The sequence below is a fragment of the Camponotus floridanus genome, unplaced genomic scaffold (assembly GCF_003227725.1).
Source record: "Camponotus floridanus strain SB8 unplaced genomic scaffold, Cflo_v7.5 scaffold37, whole genome shotgun sequence".
NCBI lineage: Eukaryota > Metazoa > Arthropoda > Insecta > Hymenoptera > Formicidae > Camponotus > Camponotus floridanus.
In genome coordinates, this window is record NW_020229514.1 from 271,581 (window position 1) to 290,534 (window position 18,954).

At 35.2% G+C, this 18,954-nt stretch overlaps 3 protein-coding genes across 5 annotated transcripts in view; 1 reads left to right on the forward strand and 2 right to left on the reverse strand.

Moving 5' to 3' along the window:
• Positions 1 to 7,013: 7,013 nt before the first annotated feature.
• Positions 7,014 to 8,239, reverse strand: LOC105258777 (hydroxymethylglutaryl-CoA lyase, mitochondrial). Its single transcript, XM_011270282.3, has one exon. The coding sequence runs from the start codon at positions 8,094 to 8,096 to the stop codon at positions 7,095 to 7,097; it is 1,002 nt and encodes a 333-aa protein (XP_011268584.1). The 5' UTR covers positions 8,097 to 8,239; the 3' UTR covers positions 7,014 to 7,094.
• A 385-nt stretch (positions 8,240 to 8,624) lies between these two features.
• LOC105258774 (ribonuclease H2 subunit A) lies at positions 8,625 to 10,604 on the forward strand. The gene is made up of 2 exons (XM_011270276.3): positions 8,625 to 8,882; positions 9,541 to 10,604. The coding sequence occupies exons 1-2, from the start codon at positions 8,727 to 8,729 to the stop codon at positions 10,387 to 10,389; spliced, it is 1,005 nt and encodes a 334-aa protein (XP_011268578.1). The 5' UTR covers positions 8,625 to 8,726; the 3' UTR covers positions 10,390 to 10,604.
• An 854-nt stretch (positions 10,605 to 11,458) lies between these two features.
• Positions 11,459 to 18,954, reverse strand: part of LOC105258775 — a 150,142-nt gene continuing 142,646 nt past the window's right edge. For all 3 annotated transcript variants that reach the window (XM_025411065.1, XM_025411064.1, XM_020029843.2), the window contains 4 exons: positions 17,157 to 17,292; positions 15,596 to 15,735; positions 13,421 to 13,682; positions 11,459 to 12,316 (listed from right to left, as the gene is read on the reverse strand). In XM_025411065.1, coding sequence (XP_025266850.1) covers positions 12,246 to 12,316; positions 13,421 to 13,682; positions 15,596 to 15,735; positions 17,157 to 17,292 — 609 coding nt within the window. In that variant the 3' untranslated portion in view covers positions 11,459 to 12,245. The remainder of the gene's footprint in view (positions 12,317 to 13,420; positions 13,683 to 15,595; positions 15,736 to 17,156; positions 17,293 to 18,954) is intronic.

The window sequence follows — 18,954 nt, forward strand, 5'->3', positions numbered from 1 at the left end:
ATGGTTCATGTCCAAGCTATGGAGTGACCCGAAAAGTGATACTCCCTCTATGGACATTCAAAACATGGACATGAACTACAAAGTCAGAGTCCATGAATGTTCTCAGAGGGTAATATATAATTGCACAATTTCTGGTTTTGTTCCGTACTATGTGCACGAAATGCCGGTAGCACCAGTGCTATATAACAATTAAATACTTATGTGTGTAAATTGATAATAAATAAATTATTCAATCGCGACAGATACTGTAATATTCAAAGATGAAATAAATATTTTTCAAAATAAATTGGTAAATAATACGGCTCTATGTATTATCAACATGATAATTAAGTAAAGAGCATTAAGAGCCCACAAAACGCGGATGGCAATGCGTAAATTATTTCGAACATTAATTGTTCGCGAATTTTTTTTTTTTTTTTTTTTTTTTTTTAAATGCGTTATTAGGAGAACATGATTTGTAAAGAGATCATCAACGCATTATCGACCTCCTCGTAAAATATATTCTCCTGATAATATAAAATAATAAGAAACGAATTTTCGAAAATTTTCACGCTTGCGTTATTAGGAGAACATGATTTGTAAAGAGGTCATCAACGCATCATCGACCTCCTCGCAAAATATATTCTCCTGATAATATAAAATAATAAGAAACGAATTTTCGAAAATTTTCACGTTGCGTTATTAGGAGAACATGATTTGTAAAGAGGTCATCAACGCATCATCGATCTTCTCGTAAAATATATTCTCCAGATAATATAAAATAATAAGAAACGAATTTTCGAAAATTTTCACGCTTGCGTTATTAGGAGAACATGATTTGTAAAGAGGTCATCAACGCATTATCGACCTCCTCGCAAAATATATTCTCCTGATAATATAAAATAATAAGAAACGAATTTTCGAAAATTTTCACGCTTGCGTTATTAGGAGAACATGATTTGTAAAGAGGTCATCAACGCATCTTCGACCTCCTCGCAAAATATATTCTCCTGATAATATAAAATAATAAGAAACGAATTTTCGAAAATTTTCACGCTTGCGTTATTAGGAGAACATGATTTGTAAAGAGGTCATCAACGCATCATCGACCTCCTCGCACAATATATTCTCCTGATAATATAAAATAATAAGAAACAAATTATCGAAAATTTTCATGCTTGCGTTATTAGGAGAACATGATTTGTCAAGAGGTCACCAACGCATCATTGACCTCCTCGCAAAATATATTCTCCTGATCATATAAATTATAAGAAACGAATTTTCGAAAATTTTCACGTTTGCGTTATTAGGAGAACATGATTTGTAAAGAGGTCATCAACGCATCATCGACCTCCTCGCACAATATATTCTCCTGATAATATAAATTATAAGAAACTAATTTTCGAAAATTTTCGCGCTTGCGTTATTAGGAGAACATGATTTGTAAAGAGGTCATCAACGCATCATCGACCTCCTCGCAAAATATATTCTCCTGATAATATAAATTATAAGAAACGAATTTTCGAAAATTTTCGCACTTGCGTTATTAGGAGAACATGATTTGTAAAGAGGTCATCAACGCATCATCGACCTCCTCGCAAAATATATTCTCCTGATAATATAAAATATTAAGAAACGAATTTTCGAAAATTTTCACGCTTGTGTTATTAGGAGAACATGATTTGTAAAGAGGTCATCAACGCATCATCGACCTCCTCGCAAAATATATTCTCCTGATAATATAAAATAATAAGAAACGAATTTTCGAAAATTTTGATGCTTGCGTTATTAGGAGAACATGATTTGTAAAGAGGTCATCAACGCATTATCGACCTCCTCGCAAAATATATTCTCCTGATAATATAAAATAATAAGAAACGAATTTTCGAAAATTTTCACGCTTGCGTTATTAGGAGAACATGATTTGTAAAGAGGTCATCAACGCATCTTCGACCTCCTCGCAAAATATATTCTCCTGATAATATAAAATAATAAGAAACGAATTTTCGAAAATTTTCATGCTTGCGTTATTAGGAGAACATGATTTGTAAAGAGGTCATCAACGCATCTTCGACCTCCTCGCAAAATATATTCTCCTGATAATATAAAATAATAAGAAACGAATTTTCGAAAATTTTCACGCTTGCGTTATTAGAAGAACATGATTTGTAAAGAGGTCATCAACGCATCATCGACCTCCTCGCAAAATATATTCTCCTGATAATATAAAATAATAAGAAACGAATTTTCGAAAATTTTCACGCTTGCGTTATTAGGAGAACAGGATTTGTAAAGAGGTCATCAACGCATCATCGACCTCCTCGCACAATATATTCTCCTGATAATATAAATTATAAGAAACGAATTTTCGAAAATTTTCGCGCTTGCGTTATTAGGAGAACATGATTTGTAAAGAGGTCATCAACGCATCATCGACCTCCTCGCAAAATATATTCTCCTGATAATATAAAATAATAAGAAACGAATTTTCTAAAATTTTCACGCTTGCGTTATTAGGAGAACATGATTTGTAAAGAGGTCATCAACGCATCTTCGACCTCCTCGCAAAATATATTCTCCTGATAATATAAAATAATAAGAAACGAATTTTCGAAATTTTCACGCTTGCGTTATTAGGAGAACATGATTTGTAAAGAGGTCATCAACGCATCATCGACCTCCTCGCACAATATATTCTCCTGATAATATAAAATAATAAGAAACAAATTATCGAAAATTTTCATGCTTGCGTTATTAGGAGAACATGATTTGTCAAGAGGTCACCAACGCATCATTGACCTCCTCGCAAAATATATTCTCCTGATCATATAAATTATAAGAAACGAATTTTCGAAAATTTTCACGTTTGCGTTATTAGGAGAACATGATTTGTAAAGAGGTCATCAACGCATCATCGACCTCCTCGCACAATATATTCTCCTGATAATATAAATTATAAGAAATCAATTTTCGAAAATTTTCGCGCTTGCGTTATTAGGAGAACATGATTTGTAAAGAGGTCATCAACGCATCATCGACCTCCTCGCAAAATATATTCTCCTGATAATATAAATTATAAGAAACGAATTTTCGAAAATTTTCGCACTTGCGTTATTAGGAGAACATGATTTGTAAAGAGGTCATCAACGCATCATCGACCTCCTCGCAAAATATATTCTCCTGATAATATAAAATATTAAGAAACGAATTTTCGAAAATTTTCACGCTTGTGTTATTAGGAGAACATGATTTGTAAAGAGGTCATCAACGCATCATCGACCTCCTCGCAAAATATATTCTCCTGATAATATAAAATAATAAGAAACGAATTTTCGAAAATTTTGATGCTTGCGTTATTAGGAGAACATGATTTGTAAAGAGGTCATCAACGCATTATCGACCTCCTCGCAAAATATATTCTCCTGATAATATAAAATAATAAGAAACGAATTTTCGAAAATTTTCACGCTTGCGTTATTAGGAGAACATGATTTGTAAAGAGGTCATCAACGCATCTTCGACCTCCTCGCAAAATATATTCTCCTGATAATATAAAATAATAAGAAACGAATTTTCGAAAATTTTCATGCTTGCGTTATTAGGAGAACATGATTTGTAAAGAGGTCATCAACGCATCTTCGACCTCCTCGCAAAATATATTCTCCTGATAATATAAAATAATAAGAAACGAATTTTCGAAAATTTTCACGCTTGCGTTATTAGAAGAACATGATTTGTAAAGAGGTCATCAACGCATCATCGACCTCCTCGCAAAATATATTCTCCTGATAATATAAAAATAAGAAACGAATTTTCGAAAATTTTCACGCTTGCGTTATTAGGAGAACATGATTTGTAAAGAGGTCATCAACGCATCATCGACCTCCTCGCAAATATATTCTCCTGATATATAAATATAAGAAACGAATTTTCGAAAATTTTCACGTTTGCATTATTAGGAGAACAGGATTTGTAAAGAGGTCATCAACGCATCATCGACCTCCTCGCACAATATATTCTCCTGATAATATAAATTATAAGAAACGAATTTTCGAAAATTTTCGCGCTTGCGTTATTAGGAGAACATGATTTGTAAAGAAGTCATCAACGCATCATTGACCTCCTCGCAAAATATATTCTCCTGATCATATAAATATAAGAAACGAATTTTCGAAAATTTTCACGTTTGCGTTATTAGGAGAACATGATTTGTAAAGAGGTCATCAACGCATCTTCGACCTCCTCGCACAATATATTCTCCTGATAATATAAATTATAAGAAACTAATTTTCGAACATTTTCGCGCTTGCGTTATTAGGAGAACATAATTTGTAAAGAGGTCATCAACGCATCATCGACCTCCTCGCAAAATATATTCTCCTGATAATATAAATTATAAGAACGAATTTTCGAAAATTTTCGCACTTGCGTTATTAGGAGAACATGATTTGTAAAGAGGTCATCAACGCATCATCGACCTCCTCGCAAAATATATTCTCCTGATAATATAAAATATAAGAAACGAATTTTCGAAAATTTTCGCGCTTGCGTTATTAGGAGAACATGATTTGTAAAGAGGTCATCAACGCATCATCGACCTCCTCGCAAAATATATTCTCCTGATAATATAAAATAATAAGAAACGAATTTTCAAAATTTTCGCGCTTGCGTTATTAGGAGAACATGATTTGTAAAGAGGTCATCAACGCATCATCGACCTCCTCGCAAAATATATTCTCCTGATAATATAAATATAAGAAACGAATTTTCGAAAATTTTCACCTTGGTTATTAGGAGAACATGATTTGTAAAGAGGTCATCAACGCATCATCGACCTCCTCGCAAAATATATTCTCCTGATAATATAAAATAATAAGAAACGAATTTTCGAAAATTTTCACGCTTGCGTTATTAGGAGAACATGATTTGTAAAGAGGTCATCAACGCATCATCGACCTCCTCGCACAATATATTCTCCTGATAATATAAATTATAAGAAATCAATTTTCGAAAATTTTCGCGCTTGCGTTATTAGGAGAACATGATTTGTAAAGAGGTCATCAACGCATCATCGACCTCCTCGCAAAATATATTCTCCTGATAATATAAATTATAAGAAACGAATTTTCGAAAATTTTCGCACTTACGTTATTAGGAGAACATGATTTGTAAAGAGGTCATCAACGCATCATCGACCTCCTCGCAAAATATATTCTCCTGATAATATAAAATATTAAGAAACGAATTTTCGAAAATTTTCACGCTTGCGTTATTAGGAGAACATGATTTGTAAAGAGGTCATCAACGCATCATCGACCTCCTCGCAAAATATATTCTCCTGATAATATAAAATAATAAGAAACGAATTTTCGAAAATTTTCACGCTTGCGTTATTAGGAGAACATGATTTGTAAAGAGGTCATCAACGCATCATCGACCTCCTCGCACAATATATTCTCCTGATAATATAAATTATAAGAAACGAATTTTCGAAAATTTTCGCGCTTGCGTTATTAGGAGAACATGATTTGTAAAGAGATCATCAACGCATCATCGACCTCCTCGCAAAATATATTCTCCTGATAATATAAAATAATAAGAAACGGATTTTCGAAAATTTTCGCGCTTGCGTTATTAGGAGAACATGATTTGTAAAGAGGTCATCAACGCATCATCGACCTCCTCGCAAAATATATTCTCCTGATAATATAAAATAATAAGAAACGAATTTTCGAAAATTTTCACGCTTGCGTTATTAGGAGAACATGATTTGTAAAGAGGTCATCAACGCATTATCGACCTTCTCGCAAAATATATTCTCCTGATAATATAAAATAATAAGAAACGAATTTTCGAAAATTTTCACGCTTGCGTTATTAGGAGAACATGATTTGTAAAGAGGTCATCATTCCAGCGCGTGTATTTCATGTAATGTTTTAAATTGAATATATATATATATATATATATATATATATATATATATATTTCTAAACATAACGCAGATATTTCAGAATAAAGTTGTAGCGTTATACTATATATACATATATATATTATGTGTGTGTGTGTTTATTTGTGTATGTGTAGAGAGAGAGAGAAAGGGAGAGAGAGAGGACCACAAAATTTATTTAAAAAATTAAAATTAAAAATTTATTTATATTTATATACATATGCGTTTTGCTATACAGCACTGATGGCATTTCGTGTACTACAGGCATTTTTTACATAGCACGGAACAGAATCGGAAATTGTGCACATATATGTTACTCTCTGAGAACTTTCGTGGACTTTGGCTTTGTAGTTCATGTCCACGTTTTTTAGATTAACAGAGGGCGTATCGTTTTCAGGGACCTAAAAGCGGGCCATGACACCTCTCAGTCTTCTCTCTGGTAAAACCTTTAATATCGCCATCTATATGCATGTTAAAATATAGAATTAACTAGTCAATTCTCATTTTTCGACTATCGATAAAATTATTATCAGAATCGTGCATATACCATCGTATTTGTGAATTGTCAGTACCTCGACAAGATATTACGCGGGTAGTTGCATAAATTGCAAAGTCCGCTGTACGTTCTCTCAAGAAAAATAAGAAGTAATAAACATAATTGATAACAATAGAAATGGAGTTATACATATATATTTCCGTCAGTTATTTTATATTTTTTTTGCATGATATACAATGTGTATTTGAGACACAATTTTTAGAATTTTAGGAAAAGATTATATGTTGAGGTACAAATTAAAAATTTAATTATAAAAGAAACATAACTTAAATATAAAATAAGTATAATATACGTAATTATTAATAATCTCCTTTATTGTAAAAAATTTATAAAGTTATGTTTTTTGTACACAAAATTGAGCAGATATCAAATACTAAAAGATATACAATATATTTTAAAAACTATAAGTCAATTATGTATATATACAATCATATTTTAATATTAAAAAATTGGAATAATTATATATTATTCCATTTATATATAAAAACTATTGATAAAAATAGGAATATATACACATAAACATATGTGTACATACAATAATTTAATATTTTTGGAATGTAAAATTATCTCTTTGATTTTTCTAGCACTCTGTCAGACTTAAATATTGCGTGGCTAACATTTTTGACGATTTATTTTAGCAAGCATAGCTACTCCAGTCTTTGATTGATTTGTTCTGTTGAGTTGTTTGCTAATGAAATCACCAATTTCTACTATTTTATTCAAGTCTATGCCAGTCTCTAATCCTTGTCCGTGTAAAAAGTATAATAAATCCTCTGTAGCGACATTTCCTGAAGCACCTGCAGCATATGGACATCCGCCAAGTCCAGCAACCGAAGAATCAAAGACTCTAACATCATTTTCAAGACCTGCATATATGTTTACCAGAGCCTGTCCATATGTATCGTGACAGTGTAGTGCATAATAACTCATGTTATTCCAAGCAATATGCCGCAACTCATTCAACACACGTTCAATTTTCTTAGGTAATCCTGTGCCTATAGTATCACCCAAAGAAACTTCATAACATCCGCAATCCAACATTGTTGAAGCCAAATGTGCTGTGATGGCCGGTTCGGTCTCTCCTTCATAAGGACAATCAACAATACAGGATACATAGCCACGGATTCTGATATCATGCTTCTTCGCCTCCTCGATAACAACTTTAAAATTTTTTACGCTCTCTTCAATGGAACAATTAGTATTCGCCTTGGAAAAAGCTTCCGATGCTGTGCCAAACACTGCAATTTCTTCTACACCTGCCGCGATAGCACTCTCCAAGCCTTTCAGATTTGGTACTAATACAGGATAGGATATACCGTGTCTTTTCTCAATCTGTCGAAAAACCTGTGCGTTGTCTGCCATCTGAGGAACCCATTTCGGAGATACAAAACTCGTAACTTCAATATTCCTCAATCCGGTCGTTGACAGTTTATCAATGAAATCGACCTTGATTTGAGTAGGCACCACCTTCCTTTCGTTTTGCAATCCATCTCGTGGTGCAACTTCAACAACTTTTACGAAATCGCTAGACTGACTTGATCCGTAACATCTAATGCGACTACGAATCCTCGACGTCAGTTGCAATATTGTACGCTTCGGCAATAATTCTAGCATTATACGCAAAAAATTTACAACAGTTATTTATTATAGTAATTAAAGTAAAAGGAACCTTATTAAGCTGTATTTATTATGTTTAAAAATGTTACAACTATTTACAACTTATTGGGTCTGTTTTTTTCAGCTGCACTGCTGCACTAGTGCAATTAGAGTGAAACAAAGTATGTTTGTCTCTTTCTACCTTATTGCACTAGTGCAGCAGTGCAGCTGAAAAAAATAGACCTATTATTGAGGTTACGCAATACGTCATTGAATACGAATCAGAAAAGAGGGATGTGTTTATCTAGTAACTTTTTTAATTCTTCATTGAAGACAAAAGATGTCGTCTTAACAGCTGCTAGTGTGTTACAGATTCGAAACATAATTTGGGTGCACCGCGCTTCATTTATATATTCGAAGCTTTTGATTGGCTAATTGGGACGAAATGGATAAAGATTCCTTTACTCTGATTGGCCAATCAAACGGTTCCAAAATTTTCGTAGGATCAAGTGTATAGTGCAAATCTAATCAATGCCATATTCGAGAGTATCGCGAACGTGCGTTTTGGCGGTAAGTCTTGTGTCAAATTAGAATTCAGGTTATGTTATATTTTCAATCGAGTATTTACGCGAGTGTCAAGCCATAAAAATGGATGAAAAAGACGAAAATGAGACGGAAGAGAATAATCAAGGAAGAGAAGAAATTCCGCGTGAAGAGACAGTTAATGTCATCGCTTGCAAGGAGGATTTAAATCCGTTTTTCGAGCAGAGCAACCACAGCATTAATAAGGTTCACTTTTCAGAGGTAAATAGTTTTATAATATGAGAAATATTTGTACGAATAAGGTAATATGAGAATATTCTGATGCAAAAATACAATGTATATCTGTCCAGGTAGCAAGATGACGTTTAAAGACGTTTTAATGATATATCATGACGTCATTAAACCGTTATTAAGATGTCATTGACGTCATTCTGCTGTCTGGGATGTGTACATTTGATAGCTTTGTATGCGTCAAATATAAATATGAACATATTTTTGCTATTGTAACAAATAACTTTAGACATTTTCCTTGACAATTTAATTTTTTAATGAACAATCTTATATTTTATTAATTAAATATCCATATCGTACAAGAAAATTATATTTTTGAATTAATATTTGCTTCTTTTAACAAACATAATAAATTATACAAACACATGATTAATATATATATATATATATATATATATATATATATATATATATAATGTATATATAAACATAATTAATATACAAACAATATAATTATCAACAATATTGGAAATAAAATATATTATTAGAGGAATAGCATAGAAGAGAGAAGCATCATGCGGAACATAATCACAGAACAATTTTAACATACTAACAATTGATATTATAAAGGAGAAACGAAAATTACAGAATAAAACATCAAAGCAATTGCGTGACTGATTCATCGTAGGTTCCGCAAATCTGTAGGGACGAGCCGTGCCAGCTTGGGGTGGACGAGGCGGGTCGCGGTCCGGTTTTAGGTCCGATGGTTTATGGGATCTCGTATGCTCCGCTGTCGCGGAAGCAGTTACTCGTCGATCTAGGCTGCGCCGATTCCAAAAGTCTTACGGAAAAGAAGCGCGATGAGATATTCGATGATATCTGCAAACATAAGGACAGTATAGGCTGGGCAATCGAGGCGATATCGCCGAACGTTATCGCCAACAGCATGTATCGTCGTACCAAAGTCTCGCTCAACGAGGTCTCCATGGTCTCGGCCATCAAACTAATACAAGGGGCCATTGAAGCCGGGGTGAACGTCGCCGAGATTTACGTGGACACCGTTGGTAAACCAGAGTCTTATCAAGCGCGACTGAAGGGTGTATTTCCCGGCGTAAAGATAGTCGTGGCAAAGAAAGCCGACGCGACTTATCCGATCGTCAGCGCGGCCAGTATATGTGCCAAGGTATCGCGAGATCACGCGTTACGAGCGTGGCGATTTCGCGAGGGTGACAGCATTGGGACGGAATACGGTAGCGGCTATCCCACCGATCCGGTGACTAAAAACTGGCTGTCCGAGAATGTAGACGCAGTATTCGGTTTTCCGCAACTCGTTCGATTCAGCTGGTCCACCGCTGAGCAGATTCTCGAATCGAAAGCACTGGCAGTAGAATGGGAAGAAACGGAGGAAACGGAGATGCCCAACGAGCAGACAATTTTGAAGTTTTTCGCCAAGTCTCCGACTAAATTGCCTAACGTTCACACGAAGAAACATCCTTTCTTTACGGAACGCTGTCTTTCTAACGCGAATATCTTGTAACGAATATTTTAATCATATAATTGCGTTTTAAAGATTTTAAAGATTTAACAATTTCGTTTTGAAAGCGTTTTATCGATTAAGGAAAGAAAAAAAGTTACAAGAATTATACATTTTATAGACATATATACTTTATCTTTAATATTTAGCGATAATTTTTATAATTAATCGGGACACATGTAAGATATTCGGAATAAAAGTGGATTGGATAAGTATACTTTATTCTGATCATCTTTTATCGAAGATATTAAATATTCAAGTGTTCTCTCGATGTCTTTCATTAGGATTTTATTTTAAATTGATGTACAATATATTTTCGAGAGAGAGAGAGAAACTTATATACGCAATTTATTAAAAGAAAATACCTCTTATAGAACCTCAGATTGGAATTTAATGACTTTATTTTCGTAAATCGATATTTCACATCGCGCATTTTACTTTTGAAACATTAAATTAAAGACAAGTATATATATGTATCTTTCGGCTTATAATTTTATCTATATAATATGTACATATTTACAAGAGTGTGCTCTTACATGCTATCGTAGATAAAGAATGTGGCAGTTTTACTCTTACGAAATTTCTCTCTACATACCGTGCCACCGTGATAATTAACAATTAGGAATGCTTAGCGTGAAAAGTCCGAAAAATCTTTGGTAAACGCACGCTACAAGTCACACATGTACAATTATTCCTAGGACATTATCTTGTTAACGCACGATTAATAGCGACTAGATCGTTAAGGGCTACGAATAGTGGCGAACAGAAACGACGATTTGTTTGCGCCGCGTCTCAACTGCCTCTTCTCGGTATGTATGCGCTAGGCCGATTCGTGTTTATTTTATTGATTTACACGGGCATACACGCGCGGGGAGCGGGGAGCGGCGTATAACTACAGCACGTCGTCCTCGTTTTCTTAACTAAACACCTCGCTGTGTACGGCATTGATAATTAATCTCATTAAATAAAAGATAAAACATTTTCTGGACATATTTTCAAAGATTTTTAAATCTCTTAAACAAATATTTGATAAGTACTTAACAGAATTAGCTTGAAAATAACGAGCGAAATATTTTCAAGTATCGTGAATTATATCTCGACCTATTTGAATGTCTGGGGAAAGAATTTTTCGAACATATTATATTGTTAATGTATTACATTGTCTTGCAAATCGAATAAAGCGCACTTGTACTCTACCGTCTCTATCATTCGAACGCAGGGTAGTTAATGAAAATTCGATAAAATGCAGATTCGTCACGTTCTCGGTTTGCACGGCGTATACGTGCTGGTTGCACAGCGAATATTCCGATGAAGCACATGTGTAACGTGCGTATGCACTCAAAGAAATCGATTTATGCACTTTACGCACGAGTCGCCGCAAGCGATATAAAGAATCGCGACTCTGAAGTTTCATGATAAACGACCGACTTGTGACATGCGTACCTTTTCCATAAATATACACCGACAACGCGTGTTCGTCGTGTCTTTCGCGCACTACATACATGAGAAATACATAATTTATATAACGCAAAAATTAAACGACCAAGTCGCCGCAACGTTACGGGGATTGTTTCTTATCGCCTTTAAAAACACAAAAAAATCTATCGTTTTTTTACATCTCTTTAAAATCTCGCCTCTCCTCTCCTTCGTTCTCCGCATATCCGAGTAAAGTTTAATATACTGATAGTATGTCATCTGCCTACAATTATTTACGTGGTTTCTAACTCCACTCTAATTGCAATTATAAAAAATATAAACAACATGGTAATTTATTACGTAATCATGTCATATCGTGAGAGTGGCTTCTCCACGAGGCCTAGAGGATGAGCATGAAGGGCGGCGATTGGTATTCTCGATCCTTACCGTAGCATCAGTAATCCCATGATCACGAGAACGACGCACGGTCGTGCCAGCGTTACACTTCCGCTCGCTGAAAAAAGAGAAAGAAATAGATATAAAAGTCGTTTTCCAAGAAAGAAAGAGAGAGAAAGAGATATCAAATTCATATATATTCGGGAAAAATTCAAAGCTTAAACTTTGCGCGAGCGGGAACTGAAGCCTAGTTAAGCGAGTTTAGCTAAAGCAATTTGTTGCTCAAGCTATAAGGGATGGCTGAATTAAGAGGGATCGACAGAGATTTCGTGTCCGCGAAATTGGATTCCTAATCTCTCTTGATCGCTTACACGTCGGTGCGATTCGGCAATTTTCAAAATTCCTTTCTGTTTCGTTAAAGGAAGGGCCTGTCATCGAGACATGTTTCGCGTAAAACGAGTTACGTGTTTGTGCTTTGGCTTATGTTAGACGAAACTAAAGCAACGTATTGAGGGGAGGAAAACGACGTTGAGTTGCTAAACTAATCGTGCGTCAGAGAGCTTCCAGTTGTTAACATCGAAAAGGCTGGATCCATTATTTCGGCTGTTAAGCTCCTCTCACATAGCCACAAAGCTTATATTTTTTGCAGATTTGTAATCAATATTAATGATGTGAACCATGAAAAACGTCAGTTTTTTTTCGCGGCTTGAAAAGCGATCCTTATCCCCCTCTATATCAGAGACGGATAATGATTCTTTGAGATAGACCCTCCTCTCAATCCTTCTGATTGATGTAAATAAAATGTCATTCGAAGAGTCAATATCTGCGACTACGTTGCTTTAAAAAATATTAAGACATTCGAATAAAATAGAGTAAGTATGAACCTTGCGTTTGCTTTTATTATTTATTTTATTTAAGTTATTAATTTAATTTTATTTAATTTTTTATCAATTTTTATTCGCGATTTCTATAATTTTTTATTCATCGTTTTTAAATCATTCTTAGAAAGGATATATATCTAAATATAAATTATTTTTCTCGGAATAATATATTTTTAATCTGAGATTTTTTTATCGGTAGTTTTTTCTTATAAAGTTAATAAAGGGCAGCAAACTCGAAAAAACACGATAAAGAAATGCGGTAGGGTAGACGTCTCGGCCTGCTACGTCATCTATTCGTAGTCAAGGGCTGGTTGGGAGAGATTTCTCTTTTTTTCTCTTACCTAGGATATGCTCGGCGTGCGTGTGCCCTTGCGCCCTTGTCTCCCTACTCTCCATTACCGGTATCTTCAGGGGCCTCTCACCCTCTATGCTGAGCTCATTCGATTTCCAATATAGAGTATATATCTTCGCCAGGCATTTGATCTTCAAGTCTCCCTTCTTGAAGTGTTTCGAGCGCAGACGGAACTCTAGACCGAGCGTGGCGGTCTCTAAACCGTCCTGGTCTACGTCGGTTAAGAGCGGCTTCAAGAACTGCGCTTCAACCTAATCGAAAAGCGGGAAAATGGGCGTATATATTCTCTCTTAGCTTGAACGATGACGATGGGCGATGGCGATGACGATGACATTCTCTCCGCCGGAAATATACATGAACGTCGTCGTCCTCGCTCTCTCGCCGTTTAATCCTTTACGAGTTACACTGATAACTTTCTAAAATTCGCACATTTAATGTTCTGGAAAAGTAGACACGTTGGAGAGATCATTTGCGAATTTGAAACAGAATGTTTTATTCAATGGGACAAAGGAGAAGCTGAAAAAAGTTTAATCGAAAGAAGATACTGTTTCATTTAATAATCTTGATGACCGAAAAAAGGATTAATAAGGAGAACAAATGAGCGATACTTTCCAAATGCGCGAAGTCACGATTATACATTAATATTCTTGAAATATATTCTTCCTCTCTTTTTTACCAAAATGTAATAATCTTCGCAAATTAAATACCACATTATCTATCTAATCTGCTTCGTTCTTGGAAAATTGACTCTTGACCCGCGAGCTCCCTGAGAGCACTACATAAACTTTTAATAGCGGAAAATTACTATTTCTCTCTCGTTACATTTTATTATAAGGTTTGCAACAAAAATTAAAAAGTCCTCTAACAATATAACGTATTCCAATCATAATAATGGCATAATTCAATGTTCTACTTCTTTCGCATCATAATATTTCTCACATTGCGAATTGTATATTTATCTTAATGAGCCAAGAATTTTGACGCATTAACCTACGCTATAATTTGCAACGCGTTTGCAGCTCCGCATATTACAAATGAAGAGATTATCTTTTAATCGTAAGATTATCGATTCGAATATTGATTAAACGTAATCCAATTTTAATAAGCCGTGAACTAACGCGAACGCTGAAACACTAATGAGGCAATTTTGCGAGCGTCCGTTGGCAACCGAAGATTAATTATCCAAGGACCAATTATTTGTTCGTATGAAAAATGAAAAAGTTGCAGCACGCCAAAGAGTGCACTTTGTAAAATTAATTCTCGAGCTTTGTTAGCGCGTAATCGCGGGTCAACGAGACATTAACGTTACCGGTGGGTTGCAGAGACGCGTTATTTTCGCGCAGAAGCAAAATTTACCGCGGCTTATTGCGGCGATGGAAACTTTTAACAGTGTTTAAGAGAAAGAGAGAGAGAGAGCAAATTGTTACGGCTCTCTTTTCCCTGTCGTACAGTAATATCAAAGCGCGCTTTTACGGAACTTCATGTGTCACAATGATGGTAAAATATGATATATTACGAGGAAGAAGTCTGCTTATTAAGATAGACATGAAGATTCAACTTTGTCACTTACGATGTAGGACTCTAACGATATATAACATTAACGTCAGTCCTTGGACCAATTTAATAGACAGTCTGTTTAGATTTTACTCCAGCAGAATATTAATTAAAATGTCAATAATATCATGTATTCAGTGTTGGAAATTTTTAATTTTTAATCTTGCAGAAAGAAATTGAAGAATCTAACTTTTCAGAAATTAAACATTTTCAAAACTTGATAAATTAAAATGAAATTCTCTTTAGGAAAAGTTCAGATAAATTTATAAAAATAGAAGAACTCTATGAAAAATTCAGATAAATTTAAATTATAAATATTATACGTATTATACTACTTATTTGCTATTAATATCAATTGATCGGAGAATTGGTAGATAAGATTTCTTCCTGTTACTCTTCGTTTGTCTCTCTTTCAATCGTACTTCGCATAAGCGCATGCGAATCCCTAGATAGACCACTCGAGACGGATTTTGCCGAGATCACGGCTTATCTCGGACGTCGGTGACGCGTGTCGCCACGAAGTTGCGCTTCCGACCCGTAAGACGTTGCGGTACGCAAGTAGAGAAAGAGAGAGAGAGAGAGAGAGAAGCTGCGCGTCTGGAGCACTCACAAGGTCCCCGTTGATGAACCAGCTGAGCATGGCATGTGGCTTCGACTTTGCTGAAGTGCAATTGAACCGCATGACGTCGCCGACTTGATAACGATGTTTCCCGGATCGCGTCGTGATGATGGGCTCGTCCTCCGGCAGTGCTGGAAATACCGGAAACGCTCTCGTGAGACTCGTGTCGCTTATCGCGAGGGGAAAAAAAATAACGCTCGTGCCTCTCTCGATCAATTTGAGCGACGACGAAAACGCTTTTAACTCGCGCGGCGCCCGCTCGAATATTTTAACGCAATATCGCTTGACCGTAATTTTGTTGCGGCGAGCTTAACTTGTTTACGCTTACCGGTGCGGAAATTTTAATGGAGTAACACTTCGCTGTAATCATTGTGTAGTCGATATATGACACATTCAACTATATATGCATGTCTACACACGCGTGCTAACGATATTATATCATATATCGATGTAGAGATAAATTTGTGGCGACCGGCTGGCTGACGCAAAAACCGAGCGATTGAGATTTTCTCGCTTGGCAAAGGGAATAAATGCTGGTGGATTAAAAAAATTGGACGAGGAAAAACAGAGGCGTATCTTATTTAGACTTAAGGGATTCCCGAGCCCCAATTGCTGAAAATTCTCCCGATCGATATCTCGTACGATATATCAATCAAGAGTTCAATTTGGTAAAGAGTACTGCGCGGGCAATATTGATAATCCTCGAGTTAGAAATGATCGGAAAGATGAAGGAATCTTAAATAAATTTCTCGTCGATAAATTTAATGCCGCGATTTAGAAAATTATGTGATGCAATTAAGCGAATCGATTTGAAGTTTGTCAATGAAAATCCGCGTTGAAAGCAGATACTTCATTTCTGGAGCACATGACAATAATAAGATAGAATTAACGGAAAACGTTTAGAAACGGCGAGAGGAGGGTCGAAAGTTACACAGACGCGATATTACTGTCACGATAAATTGTCAGTGATTCGTCACAAAGTCATATAGGTCGATATGCGAGGAGAGAGCGGATAATGTTCTTCCTCGCAGATTAAAATTAACGCGACGTAATTAACTCTTTCAGAGCTATCGGAACTGCGATTCGTTTTAATTCCCCGCGCGTTAAGTGGCTTATAAAATCCTCGAGGCCGTTAAAATTCCTAATCCTCGGCGGGAAATCTCTTCTCCTTTTCTTAAGCACGAAACCGAAATCCTTTCGTTAAATGACACGTATATAAATCTTTGTCTCAGAATTAAACCGTCCCCGAGTCACATTTCACGGAGATAAATCTTTCTTTAAGATTTGATTTTACCTCGGACATGAATAAAATTACGATTAGTCAGCACAATTTTCTTTCTTTCTTTTTTCCTCGGTCGCGATCGCGATAGCAACAACATTCGCTCGGATAATGAGAATCAGCCAAGAAGAAGAGAAGCGAAGCATCTTCGCGGGTATAAATCAACGACGTAACAATATCGCCAAGTTTGCGGAGGCTGGATTGTCGTTATTGCGCGATTCCTTTGAAAGATAAAACTCTTAATTAATACGAATCTGCTTTGATGCTCCTTACCGACCACTTCCATATCCGAATGGTCGGAAACGGTCTGGAAGGACGGCGCCTCCGCCGAAACCTCGCATCTGTAGCGTCCTGTGCTCATGAGATTCACAGAAGAAAGAACGACCGCCCGTTTAGTGGAATTGTGAATCTGAAAGAAAAGAGAAAGCATTAAATTTCAATAAAAATTGGTTTTATCAATCGAAAGATAGAATCAAAAATAAAAAGAGATAATTTCTTAATTATATTTTCACGCGAATATCCTCCCATTGATACGTCGCGACACGCGATAAATCTCAATTGCAATATTAAATTTCCGAAATCGATTAAATTATGTCTAAAATTGTCACTTCGCCCCTGTAAATCTCAACGTATGAACGAATGAATGAAATGGAGGATATACTCGTACAGTACTGGACAAAATAAATCATACACCTTTCAACAAATTGAATTTGTTAACTATTCTTTTAACAAGCAAATAAATTATTAGATACAGGAAAATCGAAGCATTTCAAAGTATTTCAATAAAGAAAATAGGAAATAATAAAAATTATGCTCAATTATTTCGTAAAAAATTTATTATTCAATATTGTTACATTTTGCCCTGGACAAAATAAATCATACACTTTTAGAAGTAATAGTTAACAAATAAATGAAGTTAATTCTAATGGTGATTAGTACTTGGTATGGTTACCTTTGGCTTTCAATACTGCTTTCAGTCGGCGAGGCATACTTTCGACTAACTTCTTTAAATATTCAGGATCAATTTCCTTCCGAACCTTCTGGAGTGTTGCATAGGACGATGTCTTGTTACACACGTTCGTTTTATTCACGTTCACGTTCAAAGAAGCCCACGTAGTTTCAATTGGATTAAATCTGATGTGGCGGCCACATTCGATCAGTTTTACCTTATTAGATTTGAAAAAAAATGCGGTTTTCTTCACCTTATTCTTCGGGTCATTATCTTGCTGGAAGATAAAGTTGTTTTCTAAACCTAATTTCAAAAGAGATTCTTTCAAATTCTCACACAATACATCAATATATCCTTATGCTTTCAATTTAATTCGAACCAAATTACCGCCTCCATATTTTGCAGTCTTTTGAATATTTATTTCTTTAAAAGCCTCACCAGGTTTTCGCCACACCTTAGACCATCGTTTTTGTCCAAATAATTTAAACTTGCTCTCATCAGACCACAATCCTTTTTTGCAAAAGTCTAGAGACATATTCGCGTACTTCTTGGCAAACTCGAATCGGTTTTATTCAAAAGACTGCAAAATATGAAGGCGGTAATATTATGATATGGGAATGCTTTACATGGTCCGAAATCGGTATTTTGGCTCGAATTGAAAGCATCATGATGGCAGAAGGATATATTGATGTATTGTGCGAGAATTTGAAAGAATCTCTTTTGAAATTGGATTTAGAAAACAACTTTATTTTCCAGCAAGATAATGACCCTACCTAAGCATAAGACGAAGAAAACCACTGCATTTTTCAAATCTAATAAGATAAAACTGGTCGAATGGCTGCCACAATCATAAGATTTAATCCAATTGAAACTTTGTGGTCTTATTTGGACGTGAACGTGAATAAAACGAACGTAAGTGACAAGACATCGTCCTATGCAACACTCCAGAAGGAAATTGATCCTGAATACTTAAAGACATTAGTCGAAATAATCACCATTAGAATTAACTTTATTTATTTGTTAACTATTATTTCTAAAAGTGTATGATTTATTTTGTCCAGGGCAAAATGTAACAATATTGAATAATCAATTTTTTACAAAATAATTGAGCACAATTTTTAT